Source organism: Colias philodice, chromosome 10, assembly GCF_061535455.1.
Source record: "Colias philodice isolate Cphi_HAF_F1 chromosome 10, ilColPhil1 Martin Lab GWU primary, whole genome shotgun sequence".
In the NCBI taxonomy this organism is placed as follows: domain Eukaryota; kingdom Metazoa; phylum Arthropoda; class Insecta; order Lepidoptera; family Pieridae; genus Colias; species Colias philodice.
Genome location: NC_143095.1, coordinates 11,357,325 through 11,377,551, shown reverse-complemented (window position 1 = coordinate 11,377,551; position 20,227 = coordinate 11,357,325). Strand labels below are relative to the sequence as shown.

General features: G+C 33.9%; 2 protein-coding genes across 2 annotated transcripts in view; both read right to left on the bottom strand.

Annotated features, from left to right (window-relative positions):
* LOC149485474 (uncharacterized) overlaps positions 1 to 13,969 on the bottom strand; it is a 55,450-nt gene extending 41,481 nt beyond the window's left edge. The window contains exon 1 of the mRNA XM_089700331.1: positions 13,676 to 13,969. The gene's annotated coding sequence lies outside the window, so the exon portion shown is untranslated. The remainder of the gene's footprint in view (positions 1 to 13,675) is intronic.
* Positions 13,970 to 15,586: 1,617 nt separating this feature from the next.
* Positions 15,587 to 17,476, bottom strand: LOC149485473 (uncharacterized). The gene is made up of 4 exons (XM_089699635.1): positions 17,377 to 17,476; positions 16,798 to 16,892; positions 16,206 to 16,447; positions 15,587 to 15,685 (listed from the first exon to the last, which is right to left on the bottom strand). Exons 1-4 carry the CDS (start codon positions 17,407 to 17,409, stop codon positions 15,636 to 15,638), a joined length of 420 nt encoding a protein of 139 aa, XP_089555761.1. The 5' UTR covers positions 17,410 to 17,476; the 3' UTR covers positions 15,587 to 15,635.
* Between the last annotated feature and the right edge of the window lie 2,751 nt (positions 17,477 to 20,227).

Genomic DNA, 20,227 nt, shown 5'->3' with positions numbered 1-20,227 from the left:
TCGAAATTGTTTTTGTAGTTTGAATGTCATCAATATTCCGGGGATTTTATTTGTCCACGAAAGATAAATTTGTTTTCATTTGACTCGGCCGCGTTCAATAAATAGTGAAAGTAGAAATTTATTACTGGACCCCTGTCTGTATGTATATTGTATATTATAATATACTATTCGAAAGCTTTTATCACCTAATTCGGTTTCTGAGGTATTCAGATTTAATTGAAGACATTTTTGAGAATCTTCATTTGAGCATACATTCTTCATTAACGATACGCTGACAGTATTAAAAGGCACCTTTTTATTTATATTTTCTCCTAAAGTTTTTTTCTCATCGTGACGGGATAGTAGTGCTCGGTAAAAATAAGCTGTAGTTATAGGTGTATACAAATTCAGCCCTGTACAATGACGTCTTAAAGCAGTTTTATTTCCGGTGTGGAAAAATGGAAGCGCTTTATAGGTATAACGCTATCTCTTTCTAACACCGGAAATAATATTATTATAGACATCATGGTCACCTGAGAGTTAAAATGATCTAGAACTAGATGATTAGGGCCATGACATTTAGGTCTAAGATTTGGATATGCGCAGTATGGTATGTTTATTTTGGAATAAAACGCCTTTTTGTTAAAAGAAAATCCATTTTATTATAAAGCACGTGCTGGAAGCGTCACACGAACCCATAGAAATAGGGTAAACATCTTGTTTCATATTAACATAATTCAATTATTGTACGCACTTTGTAATGTTTACTTGTACATAATACAATATTTACGTTCTAAATAAAAATATAAAGAGGTATCTTTCTTTTTAAATCGGTAAAAACACTGAAACACTTTTCCTTCAAATTTTTTAACTGGACTTTCAAATAAAATGAAACATTTTATTCCCTTGTTTAAATAAAAATAATGATATTTCAATAATTACAATAATGCACTTATGGTTAGGGAGCCAGGTGCAAATTTGGTTAACTATTTCCTCTCAAGAGATAATTCGTCAGACGCATGAGAGTATTCAGTATAGTATTATAAAGCCTCGTGAACGTCAGCTGGCGCTCGGTTGGGGGGGTGAGCGGTTGTAGCCTCCCACGCACATAGGAAAAAAAAATACATTCATTCATTCATTTCCTCTCAGCTAAAAATTTGTCAAATTGTAGCTAACCCAATATCTCAACGAAAAAAAATAGTCAGCTGGTTACAACATGGTGTATTATACGTCAGCTGGTGTCTCGAACATGAAAGTTAAATTTAAAGAAAAATTTATTTTCCGTTATTTCCTCTCAAACAAAAATTTACCTGATGATAGCTTATATGTAACTGTGGATAAATATATATGTCAGCTGGCTGTATCTTGGTGGAAACACCGTCAGCTGATACGGGAGGCTACAACCGCTCTTCCCCCCAACCGAGCTCCAGCTGACGTTCACGAGGCTTCATAATACTATACTTTGATGCATTTTACTAATTACCGCTTGAGAGGAACTTGGTCATAAAATCTGCTGCTGGCTCCCGGACCATTAATAAATTTCGTGTATAACAAATTATATTTATTTCTTTGCCTTTTCAAAACGTTATATCCATGTTATCCGATGACGAGAGATGATATTTGTAAACATCTAATGTAGGGACACACATATGCAATTCGCTGACCGAGCTTTTGTATATGTGTGCGTCCACATTGTTTCCCCGACGCTTTCTACATTTTATTAGAATTATTATTTAGTAGTGCTTAACGGCTAGTTCTAACAACACATATATTGTGAAGAGTAATAAAGTGATTAAAGGAAAGGCATTATTATTTGGGCAACCTTAGGGGGCAGAAGCACTACTCAACATTGGTGACCCCGACAAAGAACATCAAGAAATTCTAATACAATTAAATATTATTTTGAAGACGAAGATTTATTAGAGAATTTAAATTTTAATATGGCAATGCATACATCTAACTTTTACGGCACCCTTTCGGCGGAATTGGCAAAAATCAACGTGCGCCTTGCTAACATCGAGCGCTCGCGATCACGAGCAATACATCGGCGACCCAGAACACCGTCACGCAATCTTCGAGAATCGTCAAGGTCATCTTCGAAGCGACGTCGTCCCGGCGGACCCGACTGGTTGTGCAGCTACCACTTCAGGTTCCGTCAGCGCGCTCACAGGTGCATCCAGCCGTGCGCGTGGAAGAGGAGCCCCAGCCCCAGCGCAGCAGCCGCCCAGCCGGAAAACTAGACAGGCAGGTGCAGACTACGGCGGAGGTCTGTACCATCACGCCGTGCAGCCGTCTCATGGTAATAGATTTAAACACTAATTTAAAATTTTTAGTAGATACCGGTGCCAATGTTTCCGTTTTGCCCGTATCTAAAAATCCATTTAAATATCATAAATTATGTCGATCAGATCTTAAATTATACGCTGCTAACGGTACAGAAATTGCAACATATGGCATTAAATCAATTGTTTTAAACCTTAATTTAAGAAGACCGTACCGTTGGGATTTCATTTTAGCAGACGTCAAACAGCCAATATTGGGAGCTGATTTTTTAACACATCATAAATTATTAGTTGATTTGTATCGAAAAAAGTTAATTGATCAAACTACCGATTTACATGTATTAGCCTCCTTAGTTTCGTGTACGCAACAATCGCTAAATTCTGTGTGCAAAAGTCATCCGTATTACGATTTATTAAATATGTTTCCTGACATTACTAAACCGATGTCGTTTAAAGAAACTACATCGCATAACGTTTTACATTATATAGAGACGAGCGGCCCACCTATTCATGCTAGAGCTAGACCGTTACCCCCGGATAGATACAAAAAGGTGAAGGAAGAGTTCAGGGTTATGCAAGAATTAGGTATCTGTAGGCCTTCTAAAAGTGCTTGGGCTAGTCCGCTTCATATTGTAGTTAAAAAGAATGGCGAGTTAAGGCCGTGCGGAGATTATCGACAGCTCAACGCAATAACAAAGCCCGACAGATATCCAGTTCCGCGATTACACGACTTTACTTTTATATTGGCTAATAAGAAAATATATTCAAAAGTGGACATAAATAGAGCCTATCACTGCATAAAAGTTGCCCCATGCGATATAGAAAAAACTGCTATTATTACTCCTTTCGGACTTTTCGAATTTCCCCGTATGAGTTTTGGCCTAAGGAACGCCGCACAAACGTTTCAACGTTTTATGAACAATACCGTTTTACAAGGTCTCGATTTTTTATTTTGTTATTTAGATGACGTAATAATTGCCAGCGAAAATGAGACTTTACATCAAGAACATTTGAAGCTAGTATTCGAACGTTTCAATACATACGGCATATCTATAAACTTAAGCAAGTGTAGCTTCGGACAGTCGCGTATAGAATTCTTAGGTCACGAAGTGAGCGTAGATGGAATTAAACCGCTCAAAGATAAAGTCGAAGCCATAGTTAATTTTCCTAAACCCGTTACAGTATCGGATTTAAGACGATTTTTAGGAATGATCAATTTTTATAGACCACATTTACCTCATTTAGCGTCACATCAATGCGAACTTAATAAATATTTAGTGAATTCTAAGAAAAATGATAAATCGAAAATTATTTGGAACAATGTTAGTGAAAATGCTTTTGTGCAATGTAAGATAGGTTTACAGAATGCCGTCACATTGTCACATCCCCTTTTAGATGTTCCCTTAGCCTTGATGACCGACGCTTCCAATACCTGTATGGGTGCGGTATTGCAACAGCGAGTAAAAGGTAAGTGGATACCCCTAGGATATTTTTCCAAAAAATTTTCGCCTACCGAACAAAAGTATTCTACTTATGATAGGGAATTGCTAGCGATTTTTCAAGCTATAAAATATTTTAGGAAATTATTTGAAGGCCGTCCTTTAACTATATATACAGATCATAAGCCTTTATGTCATGCATTTTCTAAAATAGGTAATGACAGTAAAGAAACGCCTAGAAGGACGCGACAATTACTTTTTATAAGTGAATTTACGGTCGACATACAGCATATTAGCGGTAAAGATAATATTGTAGCCGATACTTTATCGCGCGTAGAAACAATTGTTTGCCCGACTGTACTCGACTTCAACGAACTTGCTGACTCGCAAGCGAAAGACGAGTACTTGATTAATATGACACGAAGTGGGCATAGCGATAATAATGTAAAGTTTAAGAAAATGTATTTACCGACTTGTAAAAAAGGAGTATATTGCGAAGTTTCAAATAATATTATTAGACCTTATTTAACAGAATATTTTAGAAAAATTGCTTTCGATAGTGTTCACAATTTAAGTCATCCCGGTATACGTACGACTCGGAAGATGGTCACTAAACAATTTTTTTGGCCTAGTATGAATAAAGATATAGGGAAATGGACCAAAGCGTGTGTATCATGTCAAAGGTCGAAGATTTCGCGTCACGTCGTTTCAGATATAGGAAAATTCCCGGAAGTTTCGCGATTCGAGCATATCCATGTGGATTTAGTTGGTCCATTGCCGACATCTCCACAGGGATTTAGATATTTATTAACAATTATAGATAGATGTACGCGTTGGCCTGAAGCATTTCCCGTTAAAGAAATTACTGCAGACGTCGTTGCTAAGCATATTTATGAAGGATGGATAGTTAGATATGGTTGTCCCGTCCGTATTACAAGTGATCAAGGACGTCAATTTGAGTCGAGTCTATTTTTAAAATTAATGTCATTTTTGGGTATTCATAAAATTCGTACTACGCCTTACCATCCACAAAGTAATGGCGCGGTGGAAAGATGGCATAGGTCGTTGAAAGCAGCCCTTATGGCGAGACTGCTCAGTAGTAATAAAACGTGGATAGACGAATTACCCACTGTTATGTTAGGGTTGAGAGCAGCAATACGAACTGATAGTAATGTTAGTGCCGCAGAATTGGCCTTCGGTAAAACTTTACGTTTGCCTGGCGAGTTCTACGATAGTTCTACAAATGACTGTGACGTAAACGATCCTTATAGTTTGGTAGAAAAAATCCGTGAAACTATATCTCAGTATCGCCCGACGAGAGATAAGACGAACGCAAAGAAAATATTCGTTTATTCCGATTTACAAAGTTGTAGTCACGTTTTTGTTAGAGACGATGCAGTTCACAGGTCTCTAAAACCGCCTTATGATGGCCCTTATCTAGTGTTAGAACGTAGTTCTAAAGTTTTTAAGATACAATTTCCGGATCGAGTCGCACGCGTTTCCATTGACAGGTTAAAGCCAGCCTTTATTATAAAAGATGATGTTGATGTGGAAAACAATATTGTTCCACATAACACATCTTTATCGAAGTCGGTTCAGCATGCGCCACCCATAAGCGTAACTAGGAGCGGTCGCGTAATACGACGACCCGTGCGATTCGCGATATAGAACTTTCACACAGTATTTAGCTATTGTCTTTAGTATTATGTGTATTGTAATTAAATTTATTATACTTGTGTGTTATACACCTTTTTTTTAGAATGTAAGTTTATATTCGTTTACATGTAGCTTTTGCGTTTTATACAAATTTTTATATTAATTATTTAACATATACAACGTTTTAAAGTAACTTAATTTGTTTTTATCGTTTCATATTGTTAATCATTTCATTTTATGTTTTACGTAAATATGATTAACATTACATTGCATTGTGCATATTTTACATTTTTGTGTGCCTATTGCGAAAGAATGAAGTAATGCGATAGTTTTGTTTTTGCGCATTGAAGATGCCTATTTAGTATTTCCTGTTTTTGTACTAGATTAGTAAGTTATATCGGATTACATAGGTAATAATATGGTCACTCATTTAACATTTTTATTAAACTTTATTTATGCAAGTATTTAATCACATTCATTTATTAATCAGCTCGCAGTGGAGACAGTTCCATCTTAGCCATTAGTTTATATAATATTTTTTTTTTTTTTGTAACAACATGGGTAACTACGCAACAAAAGAGAAAACTGGAGGAGTTGCAAACGTGCAAATAGAATCCAGAAGTATAGACGATCACGTCAACACCATGGTTATAGTAATGATCATATTGGCTGTGATCGTTACGGTCATAGTTCTATCGGGCCTGCGTGGTTTTTGCCATCGCCGGATCAGGAGTTGGCTACGCCGCGAGGTGGATAAGGCCAACCAAGGACGAGCGTCCGCGACGCTAGGGCAAGCGACCCAGCCTGCGCCGCCCACTGCGGGATACGCGTAAAATAAGTAATATCGTAACGTAGTTGTAACATAATGATAAATTCATGTAGTGACTAGTGAGTGTGTGACCATATCTTAATCTATCTACGTATTCCGATCAGTTTTAATTAGGCTAAGCCGTTTAGATGTTATATCTTTTAATGATGTAGAATTAAGAAATATTACGATTTCATATGTGTATTCAGTATTGCATTGTTATCTCATTTGTATTTTACGGTAATTTCTGTGTTTGTCTTTGTATTTTTTGGAGTGTATAATTTTTTTTGAAAAAGGGGGGGAATAATGTAGGGACACACATATGCAATTCGCTGACCGAGCTTTTGTATATGTGTGCGTCCACATTGTTTCCCCGACGCTTTCTACATTTTATTAGAATTATTATTTAGTAGTGCTTAACGGCTAGTTCTAACAACACATATATTGTGAAGAGTAATAAAGTGATTAAAGGAAAGGCATTATTATTTGGGCAACCTTAGGGGGCAGAAGCACTACTCAACATCTAAAAATAGGATTATATCATTATTCTGGGCAGTGCGCAGTCAAATAAAAATGTCCTGATCGTAATGATATTTGGTTCAATGATTTTCTAATAAATATTAATGAATTTTCCAGAATACCGGAGATGGATGCTGTAAGGATGTGACATGATCTTCATGATATATATATTACTAGCTTTCCATCCGCAGCTTCACCCGCGCAGTCAAAGAAAAACCCGCTTAGTTCCCGTTCCCGTGGGATTTCCGGGATAAAACCTATCCTATTTTCCGGGGTAAAAAGTAGCCTATGTCCTTTCTCGTGTATCAAAATATCTCTATACCAAATTTCATGCAAATTGGTTCAGTAGTTAAGGCGTGATTAAAGTAACAGACAGACAGACAGAGTTACTTTCGCATTTATAATATTAGTATAGATTATTATATTATATTTATTTATTTACACTAGGTATCTGTGACGCGCGGTTTTTCCCACGAACAAACTCGCACCGAAAATGAAATATTTCTGTAGGTAGCTGATGTGTTATTCTGAAGTCTAAATTATAATATAATAATACTAGCTTTCCGCCTGCGGCTTCGCCCGCGTTTTCAAAGAAAAACCCGCATAGTTCCCGTTCCCGTGGGATTTCCGGGATAAAACCTAGCCTATGTTACAGGTTACTCGTGGATAATGTAGCTTTCGAATGGTGAAAGAATTTTTAAAATCGGTCCAGTAGTTTATGAGCCTATTCATTACAATCAAACAAACAAACAAACAAACAAACAAAGTTTTCCTCTTTATAATATTAGTGTAGATAAACTTTCATCTTGCTTTCATCCAAATCCAAACCTTCGCATTTATAATATTAGCAACTAACAAGATTCATTGCTCTTTCCATGTATTAGATCTAATTTTAGCTTCTAGGTTCATATTTCTATATTATTTTAATAGGAGGCTAAACTCATCAACTTCAACATCTCTAGCTTTGCCCCGCGGTTTTACTCGCAGTGTTCCGCTCCTGTTGGTCATAGCGGGATGATATTTAGCCTACAGCCTTCGTAGATAAATGGGCAATCTAACATCCAAATAATTTTTCAAATCGGTCGAGTAGTTCCCGAGATTAGCGCGTTCAAACAAACAAACTCTTCAGCTTTATAATATTTCTAGTATAGATTTGTGTAAAATGCCAAAATAACAAATTACTAGCCATTCGCAAAATATATTCGTTAGTAGAAAATATATTCGCTTTTTTTGGCTAGAATTAGTGCTTTATGCAGTGTTGAAAATAGAAATGATTCTATTTTATTCAATTCTTGGTGGAATTATTGCGGCAGCCCAAGCCCGTGTAAATACCGCATTGGAATACATTTATTTGCTTCGTAAATGGTTTAAAGAATGATTTATGAATAATTTAAAGACGCTCAATAAATATTTATTTAGGTTTGCAATTTTAATGTTCACTCTTCGTTGAAGTTTATGAAAAAATATAGGTACTTTAACTTGCAGTTAATAATTTATTATAGGTAACTTTATTTTCAGTACAAATATGTAGTTTTGTATGTAAATCGGTCTAGTAGTTTTTGGGTAAAACCATAACATACAAATGAAATATTATAGGTACCTACCGACCCATAGATAAACGTTTAGACTATTCACTATTCAGTTTAAATATATCTAAATTAACGTTATAATATAGTATAGTAATTTAATCCATACTTATATTATAAATGCGAAAGTAACTCTGTCTGTCTGCCTGTTACTCAATCACGCCTAAACTACTGAACCAATTTGCATGAAATTTGGTATGGATATATTGTGTTATCAGGAAGGGTTGCAGGCCTACGATACAAGCTGTCTTAGTGTAGGTCTGCAGGTCATATTATCTTTTTAATCATCAGGTCCTATTATGATATCCTTGTATTTTTATGTTTAATTAATTAAGATAATTATTTCTATGTATTTAATTTTGTATTTATGGTGAATAAATGATTATGATTATGATTATTATGATTATTTTGATACCCGAGAAAGGACATAGGCTACCTTTTATTGCGAAATATGTACCACGGGCGAAGCCGGGGCGGACCACTAGTTTCCAATTAAAATCATACATTATAAGTTATAACCGAATGTGCACAAATATTTAAAGTATTGACATAATTTACTTAGTTACATGTAAGTGAAGTCCCGTGTCCCGTGTAGTGGGGTAAGTTGCAGATGCATTATGCATACATTTGTTTCACTGATCCATTTCCTTTAGGGACAAGTAGGTGATCAGCCTTCTGTGTCCTGCCAGACCGAGACATTTATTTTTCTTTGTCTCCACCGGGAATCGAACCCAGGACCCCTCGGTTCGTAGCGTAGAAACGCTCACGCGTCAACCACTGTACCAAGGCGGCCGGCGGTCAAAGTTACATGATGCTATAAGGAAAAAATAATAGTTAATTAATTAAATTCTGAATATTAAGTGTGATTTTATTGTCGTCAAAATGTTATACAGTAACATATAACTGATATAGTCTATGGTTATATTTATCCGTGGTTTTATTACAACGATGCTTTAAATGTTGAATTGTTTATCTGTGTGAATTATTTTTGATATTATTTGTGGTTTTATACAACGAGCTTCACTTATCTGTTTATTTCGCAACTGGATATTCCATTCTATCACTTCAAAGACAAGGCAATTTAAGCCTAGGAATACCACATTCATAATGTATATCTGCATATTTCATGATTTCAACTTAGTTGTTACTATAGTCTATAACTCAACTCGCATCTTAAATATACTGCATTTCTCAAGTATTATAACCGAGTGAATTAACGAAGGTGTTAGCAATGACTCAAAGCTTAAACTGACGTTTAAATACGTGTGTATTTACGCTTATGCCGGTTAACTTTTTCAGCATGCCTGTGGTTGTGCATTGACGCACTGCAGTTGGAGCTTTTGACCTTATATAAATGGGCTATATTAACCTCATCCAGTTTTTTGGTATAATAGTTCTTGTTGGTAATTGTAGGGTAGCGAATAGAGGCTTGTTTCGATGTAGCTTGATAAGGTTTTTGGCTCAAAACTAAGTTTTTATTTCAAGGATACTATTGTGTTGTAATTGGTTGGTACATGTGTTTATTGTGTCCATTACTTATCTTATTTACGTAAATTATATTTCTTGTTTTATGTAAGTATATAAAATTGAGTCCAATTTAAAAATATGAATTTTATAACTTCTCTCAAGTTAACATTCAAGACGTTTAGGTACTCTACAGAGCGCTACAAAGAAATATACTTACATGCACTCGAAATACATAATCCCTTTTCTCGTGTAGCCGAGTAGAAAATTATTATGTCTCACGAAACTAAAGAGCACATTGAAAATGCTAGCTCTAAGCGTAAGAAAGCGACTTGATGATTGTTTAATATGTATCTAAATAATATTTGCGAAAGCTCGGGTGAGTGTATATATGGATGTATGTAACTGCATCATAACCAAAATACTGAACAGTTATTGATGAAGCTAAACAGAGTTGTAGATTATGTGCATCATAGGGAATTGATGCATCACTAGTTCCTTATAAAGCAGAATAAAAGTTATTTAAATAACTTTTAAGCTATTGCATATAGCTTCTATCGCGGGCCTTGAGCGTGGGGACCGAATCCAGAAATTTAGTAACGAAAAACCTCACGCTTCCCACTCCGACGGGCGCGGAGGTTTGGCTTGAAGGCATAGCATGCAATAGCTTTACCGCGGCAGTCTCCGAGTGCCACACGTCTTTTTTTACACGCTTTATATTAGCTTCACCTGTATGTTTGTAACCGACTTCTTTGGGCGCGATTTTGACCCACTTTAAATGGCCAGATTTCGTTCAAACTTTGTAGATTTATTGAGGACCGATGACAATACACTAATTTGATAAAATTTTTTTTTTTTAGTTCGTTTTTCTATAAACAGCGTGTTTTTTAGTTTTATTAAACTATTATTATTTCATTTTATTAGGAAATAATTCGTGCTTGGCTATTTGTACATAGCGTGGTAGATTGTGGTAGAGAAGGTCTGTAATTTGGAAAGCCTTAAAACGATTATCTTAACGGAACTATCAATAGAACTTCAAAGACCCAATAATGAAATGACATCTATTAAAAAGAATATTCAGAAAATATATTGCAATAGCACTCCCACATAGATGTGGATAGAAATAATAATAACATGTACGCTCAAAATTAAATTATTTCGCTCCGTTTATTATTGAATTTTCAATGCAATTTCAACGCTCATGTATTTAAATGCAGGAACAATTTATTTATAAAACTATGAACTAAATGTTGAAGTTTCAAACTATATTATACAAGCTTGTTGCCCTGGATTTGTTTACGTTTACGTAATAACATTGTTTTAGAATAAAGATGATTATTTTTCCGACCCAAATATCGACCAATAGAATTGCACCATTCGACGTCACGTGGTACAACCTACATGGTATTATAGTGATAATTTTTTGAAAATTTTCTCTGGTCGTTGACGTCAAACTGACAGGTTCAATTCAATTGTGAAATTATTGGCCGACATTTGGGACGGAAAAATAATCCCCCGAATACCACACGAGCTTCAAAATTATGTGGCATTTCCCTCAAGGTTCCCTGCAAACAAATAAAGTCGTCAAGTTTTTCAGGAAAAATCAATTTTTTAACCTTGACTAAAAACTTGACTCCTTCAAACAAATGTTTGCAACGAACCTATCGGAAAATACCCGATAATTTTGAAGCTCTTGTGGTATTATAAGTGATTATTTTTTGTTGCGAGAATATAAGTACAAAATCTATTAGACCCAAAAAAATATATATAGGTATTGTTTAAAAGAACTACAAAACCCGCTGTAATAAGATAAACTTACGAAATTATTGATTGTCACCGATAAGTGTCCTTGATAAGCGTACAAGGTGTAATTGTATCTATCCCTTTGAAGTGGGTCAAAATCGAGTTTAAAGGAGTACTAGACTCCTTGTAACCCGATTTTGACAAACATAGAAACTTGAAAACATACACTAAGTGAAGCGAATAAAGCATGTTGAATAGATATAAAACCTTCAATTAATATAGTTCAAAAGTAGTTAATAAATAAATGGTGTTTTATAGAAAAAATAATATTTCCAACTCCCATTTGTACACATTACATTTTCTAAGATCGTTTAAGTCCGTGAAGTTACTAAACTAAAGATATAAGTACAAAGTTTGACGTTTTCGTTTGATTTATTAGCCGTGTTGAGTTAAAGTATGTGAGGAATTATTACGATCATCTAAATTCTTATGGGATAAATACACCATAGTATAAAATTATAATATAATGTGCACAGTATCTTAAGATTTTTGAATGATGAATGAATTGACAAAAGAAAATTGAAAATTAGTAACTATAAACTACAAATAATTTGTAGTTTCTATAATATTAATTTTAATATTTTAATTAATCTTTATCTATTTTATACATTCATGAGAAATATAACATTCAATATACTTACAAACTAGACACGGGTAGTTTCCACTTTATAGTTCTGCACTTAATGGTGCAAAAGATTTATGACTGAAGAAATCTGTCCTAGTTTTCCGATCTATTAAATTTTTCTAGCCCTTGACTTAATTGGTCATAAAATCTAACACAAATGACATAAATGAAATTTTATTTTCTATCTGTATTCTAAGTTATCCGAGAGACTTTGTTCTGCAGTTTGGTTACAAAACTGTTCACGATAATTTTTTATGCATAGTGTAGTTATTGATTAATAATAACAATGTCTAATCCCGTTGGGAATGATAATCTGAATAAAAATGATGAATATTTTTCCAACAGACATGTTTGTAAATATTTGTAAAAGAAAAAAAAACATTTTTTTGTCTATCGCTATATAACGCTATACTACAAGCATAGCATTGTTTTATCTTATTATTACTTCTTATTTTAGTTTTATTTAACATAAACTTTTATAATTCAACAACAGGATTCCCAGACCACAAATTGATAAAACAATATAGTATTATATTATCTGTGGTTTCACAGTAAAAACCCTTAACAGATTGCTGTATTATATTTAAGTCTGTTGATGTTATTTACAGTGAGATTATATATTTTTCAAAATAATGTAATGTAATAGACAACCCTTATTTATTCCCATTACAATTTACAGGGACACAATATGCTTCCTATAAGTTTAAGTTACAAATTACAATCAAGTTACAAACCACCACGCTGTCTACTGCGGCTTTGTAGTGTCATATGTCGCCACTTTTGGCACAGCTTTTGGCTCTTAGACATGAGGATTTCCTTACAAGAAAGTACTGTAATAAAAAGTACGTAGTGTATTCAATAATTTTTGACTTTACATCTTTACCCAAATTAGTTTGTTAATACATTTGAAATATGCACTTAGATATTAAAATAAACATTCGCATTTTAATAATACAATAAAAAACACAACGATATATCGTACGACAAATTTATCGTACCCTCAAAATGTAAACAGGCCAATAGGCTACGCGTGCTTAGTTCGATACAATTAGTAACGCTTTAAAAATAAGCGTAACCGATTGTGTTAATACCATGTTGACATTTAAGAGATGTTTGTACTCTCTAATTAAAAATTCACACGCCACGTTAAGGCGTTACACACGAGAAAATTGTTCAAAGAGAAATAAGGGAAGGAAATATTTGATGGCTCTATCATGTTAGGTAACCGAGGATTGTGTGGAAGCAACTTAATTTTATTAGATGAGCTTTTTATGACTAAAATGAAGGTGAAATGGATTTTGGTAAAAGGGTGTACCTAGTTGTAGTAAATTCTAGGATTAGAACAATAGGCGCTTCATGTGTTAGGTACAATATCGTCTTAATACTATAGTTTCCTTACAAAAACATTAATTAAAGGTAGTTAAAGATTCGTTTTACTGAAAACTGGAATATCTTGAAATAGTTTATGTCAAATTAGCAACGCTTTCTTACCCACAAAGGGAAAATTCACCCACCTCTTAAGCCAGTTACGTAAGACAATCACAAATCTCCACACTGCACATCACTCAAATACAATCTGTATTACTTTTAATTTAACATTTCATATAAAAACACCAATTACAAAATCGTATAATAATGCACTTTCGATTTTAGTTCACATCCGTATCACTAAGCGCTGGCTTGTATCCGAACTTTTTGGTGATGGTACGTGCGGGCTGGTGATATTTTAATTAAAAAAGAAGATAGTGTTGTGATTCGAAATTTAAACGTGTTTTATAAGAAGGGTGGAAACGAGCGCGTGCAGTGAGCCGCGCGGTCGCGGGCGGTGACGATCGACGGTCCGCGCCGGCGCGAACATTGCACCCCTTTGGACAGAGACGAATCGGCGGAAAACTGTTTTTTTATATGTATATGTGTGTGCTGATCAATGTCACATTAAGTCCTTGTAACGAGTTTATTTACTATCTAATTGAATGATCGTGATAAAACAGATATTTTGGTAGAAATCGATATGTGAAGCGGAGTAACCTACATCATAAATATAGGTCAAGGTAACTTAACTATTAAGTATTCTTAATTATTATGATTAAGTTTGGTTTTTTAATAAATAATAATTAATGTTAAGTGTTAACCAATTAAGCGCTTGATGATTTTATAATCTAGGTATACTAATATTATAAAGCCGAAGAGTTTGTTTGTTTGAACATGCTAATCTCAGGTACTGGTCTGATTTGAAAAATTCTTCGGTGTATTAGATTGCCCGTTTATCGAGGAAGGCTATAGGCTATAATCATCACGCTAAGACTAACAGGAGAGGAGTAATGCGGGTGAAACCGCGGGGCATAGCTAGTACAATAATAATATTCCAATTTTTTAAATATTTATTTTATAACATACCTACTTTACTTAAATAATATACAATCATACAATAAGTAATACAACTTTAGTTACAATTTTTCGTTTGACATACAGTGCAAGATAACAAAAAAAAACTTAAGTACCTACTTAAAACTTTAATCTATAAAGATATAATAATCCTAAGTAAATACATTTTTAGTTTAAAGTAACAATTACAAAATAAAACATTTGGAACTGCACATAATGAAAATAAATACAAATTCAAACTCATGTTATCTATCGTCAGTATTCTAGAACCTTTCATTATTTATTTAGCAATTTTCTAATACGTCCCTATGAAAACGTCTATTTGCCGAGTGCGGGCGACAATCCCCGAAGCCAGCCGACGCGACCCGCCTGAAGTTCTCTAGCTAGCGTAACTTGACCTGCCCTGCCGTTCAACTAATACAATTTTCGTGGTAATCTCAAGGATAAGTGCTCGTGTTGAGGTGTCAAGCGTTTATGGTTGTCATGCGCGTTCAGAGGCGGTGGCACGAAATATAGCTTTTTGATTATTTAATCTTTTTTGAATACGATCTTTAATTTGTTCCGCATAGGGTAAACCCTGTTTACTAACACAGTTGATTACTAATCTATCATTTATCTATAAGAGGTTTAGAGGTGCGTGTTCAATACAATAATGCTTTGGGCGGAATTTACAAACAGTATATCGTTCTTTCCTTTTCCTGGGATTTCTGAGCGAAATTCATTCGATTTCAAAAGTCTCATAGATATACAAAAGGTGTATTTTCAAGTATAATACTTTATCCTTGCCGGTTATAAAGGATTTCCTTAATATCTGACCTGCTGGGAATTTCCCGGGTTCTCAGACCCTATATATTATTTACATATAAATGAACTTAATAGCGTGAGCTCTTTATATAACAGTTTTTATATACCATTAATTACAATTTTAAATACACTTGCGATACCTTTTTAAAATAAATAGGAATAATTACACATTTTCAAATAGTTTTTGATGTATTCTGTATTCGCTGCACATCTGAAGATCTGATTTTTCCTTAGGATTATTCCTTTAGTTTGAAAATCGTTTACCAATATCTATTTTCTTGTATATTATAAATTTTTGAATTGTATAACTTCCGATGGGTTTGGCGCTGGAAGATCTGTGAAAGTAAACAGCTTTTCTTAGTGTTATGAATGACAAATTAAATAAATCCCTCGTGTGCATTTCATATTTCAATGTTCATTTTGACTCACATCAATTTTTTACTCGACAAACAGTGGCCTGTGTCTTTTTTCAAGGATTATTCTACTTTACTGCAATGGTCTGATTTTATTTTATATTTTTTTGTTGGACAAGAGAGAAGTTTGAAAGATCATTTAGAATTAATGTAGCATCCTCCTGTTGAAATACTTCTTTAAATAAGTATTTCGATACAATATCAAAAAAAAAATGTTGTGTGGTTTTATGAAACCACGGTAAAAGTGAAACTGTTCGAACGGTTCCGAACAATGCTTTGTGTAGCGCATGTCGCGTGACGGTCGGCTGCCGAGTAGGTATACCTACTCGGCAGCCGCTATACACGCGACATGCGCTACACAGACCAAAAAGTTTGAGACGATGTAATAAAAGTTTCACTTTAATAATCACAAAGATGTACCTACACTATAATATGTACTCACGATAAGTCCCCGCCTTCAAAAAGGTCAGTGCTTTCAAAACACCCACAGTAGCCCCGATTATCCCAACACTAACGCCTCCTATGATACCAGCAGCCAAGGCAGCATCTGATGGTTCATCCCTCGGTATCCTGTACACCAGGCTGGCTGTCTCGTTGCCATGGGGACCAGGAAGGTCAGACTCTATAGTGATGAGCAGTTCTTCACAGGTAAGTGACGATATATCGATGTTTAATGTTTCGTTCCTGTAAAATAAATAATATTTTTTGTAGGTAGGTAGTTCATTCACATTATATTATCTGTTTCAATTATTTAACTTTATAAGATGTTAGTTTCACTTATATGTGTTTATTTATTTACATAAATACCAACAAAAGTCAAAATATATAATATTTTAAAAATTATGTGACGTACACAATATTGGATAATAATTATGTTTACGTCAAAATGCCTGAACATGGCCTGAACCGATTTTGACAAAGGATACTTCCTGTTGCGAATTGTTGTCAAGTGGGAAATTCGAAAATTTATGTATTTAAATTAAATTTATTTAAAATTTATGTATTGAAGTATGAACGTGATTACATATACTTACAGAGATACCGTGGTGTTGTCGGTTTTATACTCCTCCAAATCAATTGTTAAAACTTCACATTGGTCGGTAACACTTACATGAACAAATGCCAATACCTGAAAATTCGATTTTGATTGTTGTGAAGATCTCACATTATATTTAGTACAGGGAGGGATTCAAAAAATCCTCAAACTCTCACTTAGTAAATAGATGATTATTTTACATAGGACCAATAATTATCAATTTAAATAAACAAAAAAATATAGAACAACTTCACGCTGAAAATCATTTCGAAAAAGTTCTTCTTGGTCTTTTCTTTAGAAGGTACTATAGTGTAATTCACAGGAGATAATTATTAAGTTGCTAGTTTACCGCCCGCGGCTTCGCTCGCTTTGCCTAAAAACTAATAAATTATATACTAAAACCTTCGTCTTTAATCACTCTATCTATTAAAAAAACCGCATCAAAATCCGTTGGGTAGTTTTAAAGATTTAAGCATACAAAGGGACATAGGGACAGAGAAAGCTACTTTGTTTTATACTATGTGATGATGATGATGAATTATTATCTTATGGATATAAATATAGATTTAATACATACCATGAAAGACACATAAACAATATATGCACACATATTGAATAAATCCGAATACTCATATGCACTTTATTCTACACTTCACATGACACGACTATTCACAAATAAATCAGTTTTATTATAAGTATACAATATACATTTTCCCTATTCTTGTGACGCACTATATTAACCTATATGCAGGAAGATTGGTAATAATTATTTGTAAAATAGAGCACCATATAAGGTATGTTTAATAAATAAGATGATTCTTAATTCTAAATAAGAGTGATTCATTTGACGGTAACGCCTTTACGCCCTAATAATAGCATTTTAATTTCTTTTAGAAGCGCTTTTGATCTTTATAATATTTATGTCGTGGCCATATCGTAGATTTGCTCATTTCATGAAATGATTGATCATTTCACGAAATGGTCGCATTTCATGAAATGGTTGAATGTCTATTGGCCACATCATGATGTGGTTTGAGCTGATCAATGATAAGAAATCGTTTCTCGATATGGCCAACTAAACGCGCGGTTTTTTCATGAAATGATCAAAATTATTTGATCATAATATCGTAAAATAGTTACATTAATTATTGGTAGAGGCGCTGCAAGCGGTGTGTTTATGTGATAAGATGGCGGCCGCTGGCGAAACTTCATAGTTCGATTTATTACAATATGAAGAAATTCATAGAAAAGAATTTACAACGAAGAGGTTCGAGTACTATGGAAACTGCGGAGGTCTTATATTGAAGAAAAAATGCGTCTAATATCCTATACATACATAACTATATTTATATATAAGTATCATACTACATTTGTTACTTTTTTAAAAAGCGATACGCTTCTGGCACTCGCCGGCCGCTGCCGCGGCCGGCGGCACTAACTATGAGAAATAACAAGTTCTTAAAATATTCAGATTTTTTTTAATATTTTATGTATGAAACGTTGCCGATTTAACGATCTGATCAAAATATGTTGGCAATTTCATGAAATGCGACCATTTCGTGAAATGATCAATCATTTCATGAAATGAGCAAATCTCCGATATGGCCACGACATTTACATAAACATTATAATTTAAGTACTTACCATTCGTTCCGTATGGATTTTCTACCGAGAAAAACTGCCAGGAAACTTTGTAGACGTTCTTTCATATCCATTCATGTTATTAAAAATCTATAATATAAAAATGAATCGCAAAATGTGTTTGTAAGCTCATAACTCGAGAACGGCGGAACCGATTTCGTTATTTTTTTTAATTTTCCTAGAGGTATGAAGATAATTTTTATGGAGATAAAACGTAAACATAATGTACCACGGACGAAGCCGGGGCGAACCGCTAGTAATTAGCTAGCTATTACGACACTACAGCTTTTTTATTAGGGTAAAAGGATAAGCACAATAGGAAATATAACTTCATCTATCAAGTATAAATTATAAACAATTATTAATTTTATAATAAAAATTAAAAAATAATGTACATAGATGCAACGCCATCTAGTTTCTTACTAAGTAAAGTAGCTATGACGGAAAACAACACAAACTATACGATTAGAACAAACCAACCTGAATATGTTTTTTATATAAATTTTAATTTAAAAACATTGTTAAATAAAAAAAATAGTTAAAAAAGTTCGTTATAAATACTGGCATCGAACCTAACTAAAGCACAAATAAACGTTAACTACTGGGCCTATAAATTCTTTGAATATCACACTTATCATTCAAATATATGGAGCATTGTTTTTACAATAATATATTCTTTCACATCTAAAAAAAGCTTTCGACGAATACTATCAAATCTATGTACGGTAGTAAAGTATAACCTATTGTCAACTTTATTTTCATATAATTTAAGGGTGATAATTCCATATAAATTTGCTGTTTATACGATCTTTTGTTATTCAAAGTGACATCCGTCTATCCGCACACAATATATGTCATTGATCTCGCTTCAACTTTCTGTTAACATAACAATAGTTTGCTTGTCCGTTCGTAGCAGTTAACATTTGGTGGATTTTTTTATATTTCCGGGCCCTTGTCACATTATAAGTATTAATGGTTTCATTTAGGATGTTTACTTTGTCTTGTAATTGTTTTAAGTGATTTATTATCAAGCCAAATTGAAGATGAGAAAAAATATGGTTTTGGAGGGATGTTTCTCTTTTATGCAAAAGCTTTTCGATTTGGTAAATTATTTCGGTATGCAAAGAGGTAAATTTTTGAAGAGAAACTTCTCAAGGTGCCTTAGGAGTAAAATTTCAAGGTCGTCATGGCAATACCGTCACGTCATGGAGATTTCTGTATCTTTGAATCTTGCTAAATAAGTTTCACTTTTGATACATGTGCTCGGTACATACGCTCTTTTTTATTTATTAGTTAGATTTGTATTTTTGTAAGCAAGTAGATAATATCTTAAGATTTAGAAATTATTTCATTAACAGAATTTTAAGAGTATTTTTTTTTAATAATTCTTCAAATAATATGTACCTGTTTCGAACCCACGACCCTGCGTCAACAAAGTAATAGGCATTCATCCAAGTGCATTCTGCATCACATTCAAATAGTGAGTAACATCCTTCATTGTTATTCTTAATATTATCAATCGTATCACGCACAAACCATCCTTTTATAAATAGACTGACACATTAGCAATATTGTAGAGAAAAGGGAATATTTACTAGATTTACACCCGCGGGTTCACCCGCGACCACAGAACTAATATAGTTCTGTGCCCGGGACGGCAAATGAAATTCTCATAGGAATAAGATGTTTCACCGCGGTAAAGAATAGCTTATATCACTTCCTGGCTTTTTCACTATTTTCAGATACCAAATCAGAAATTTTAATGACCTCCTATAAAGAGTGAATTT

Excerpts from the sequence above, each read along its gene's own strand:
- LOC149485473 (XM_089699635.1), bottom strand. The coding sequence starts at position 17,409 with ATGTGTGCATATATTGTTTATGTGTCTTTCATG. Across the intron at positions 16,448-16,797 it reads GACAACACCACGGTATCTCT|GAACGAAACATTAAACATCG; the intron begins GTAAGTATATGT and ends TTTATTTTACAG. Across the intron at positions 15,686-16,205 it reads TTTGAAGGCGGGGACTTATC|ATCTTCCAGCGCCAAACCCA; the intron begins GTGAGTACATAT and ends TTACTTTCACAG.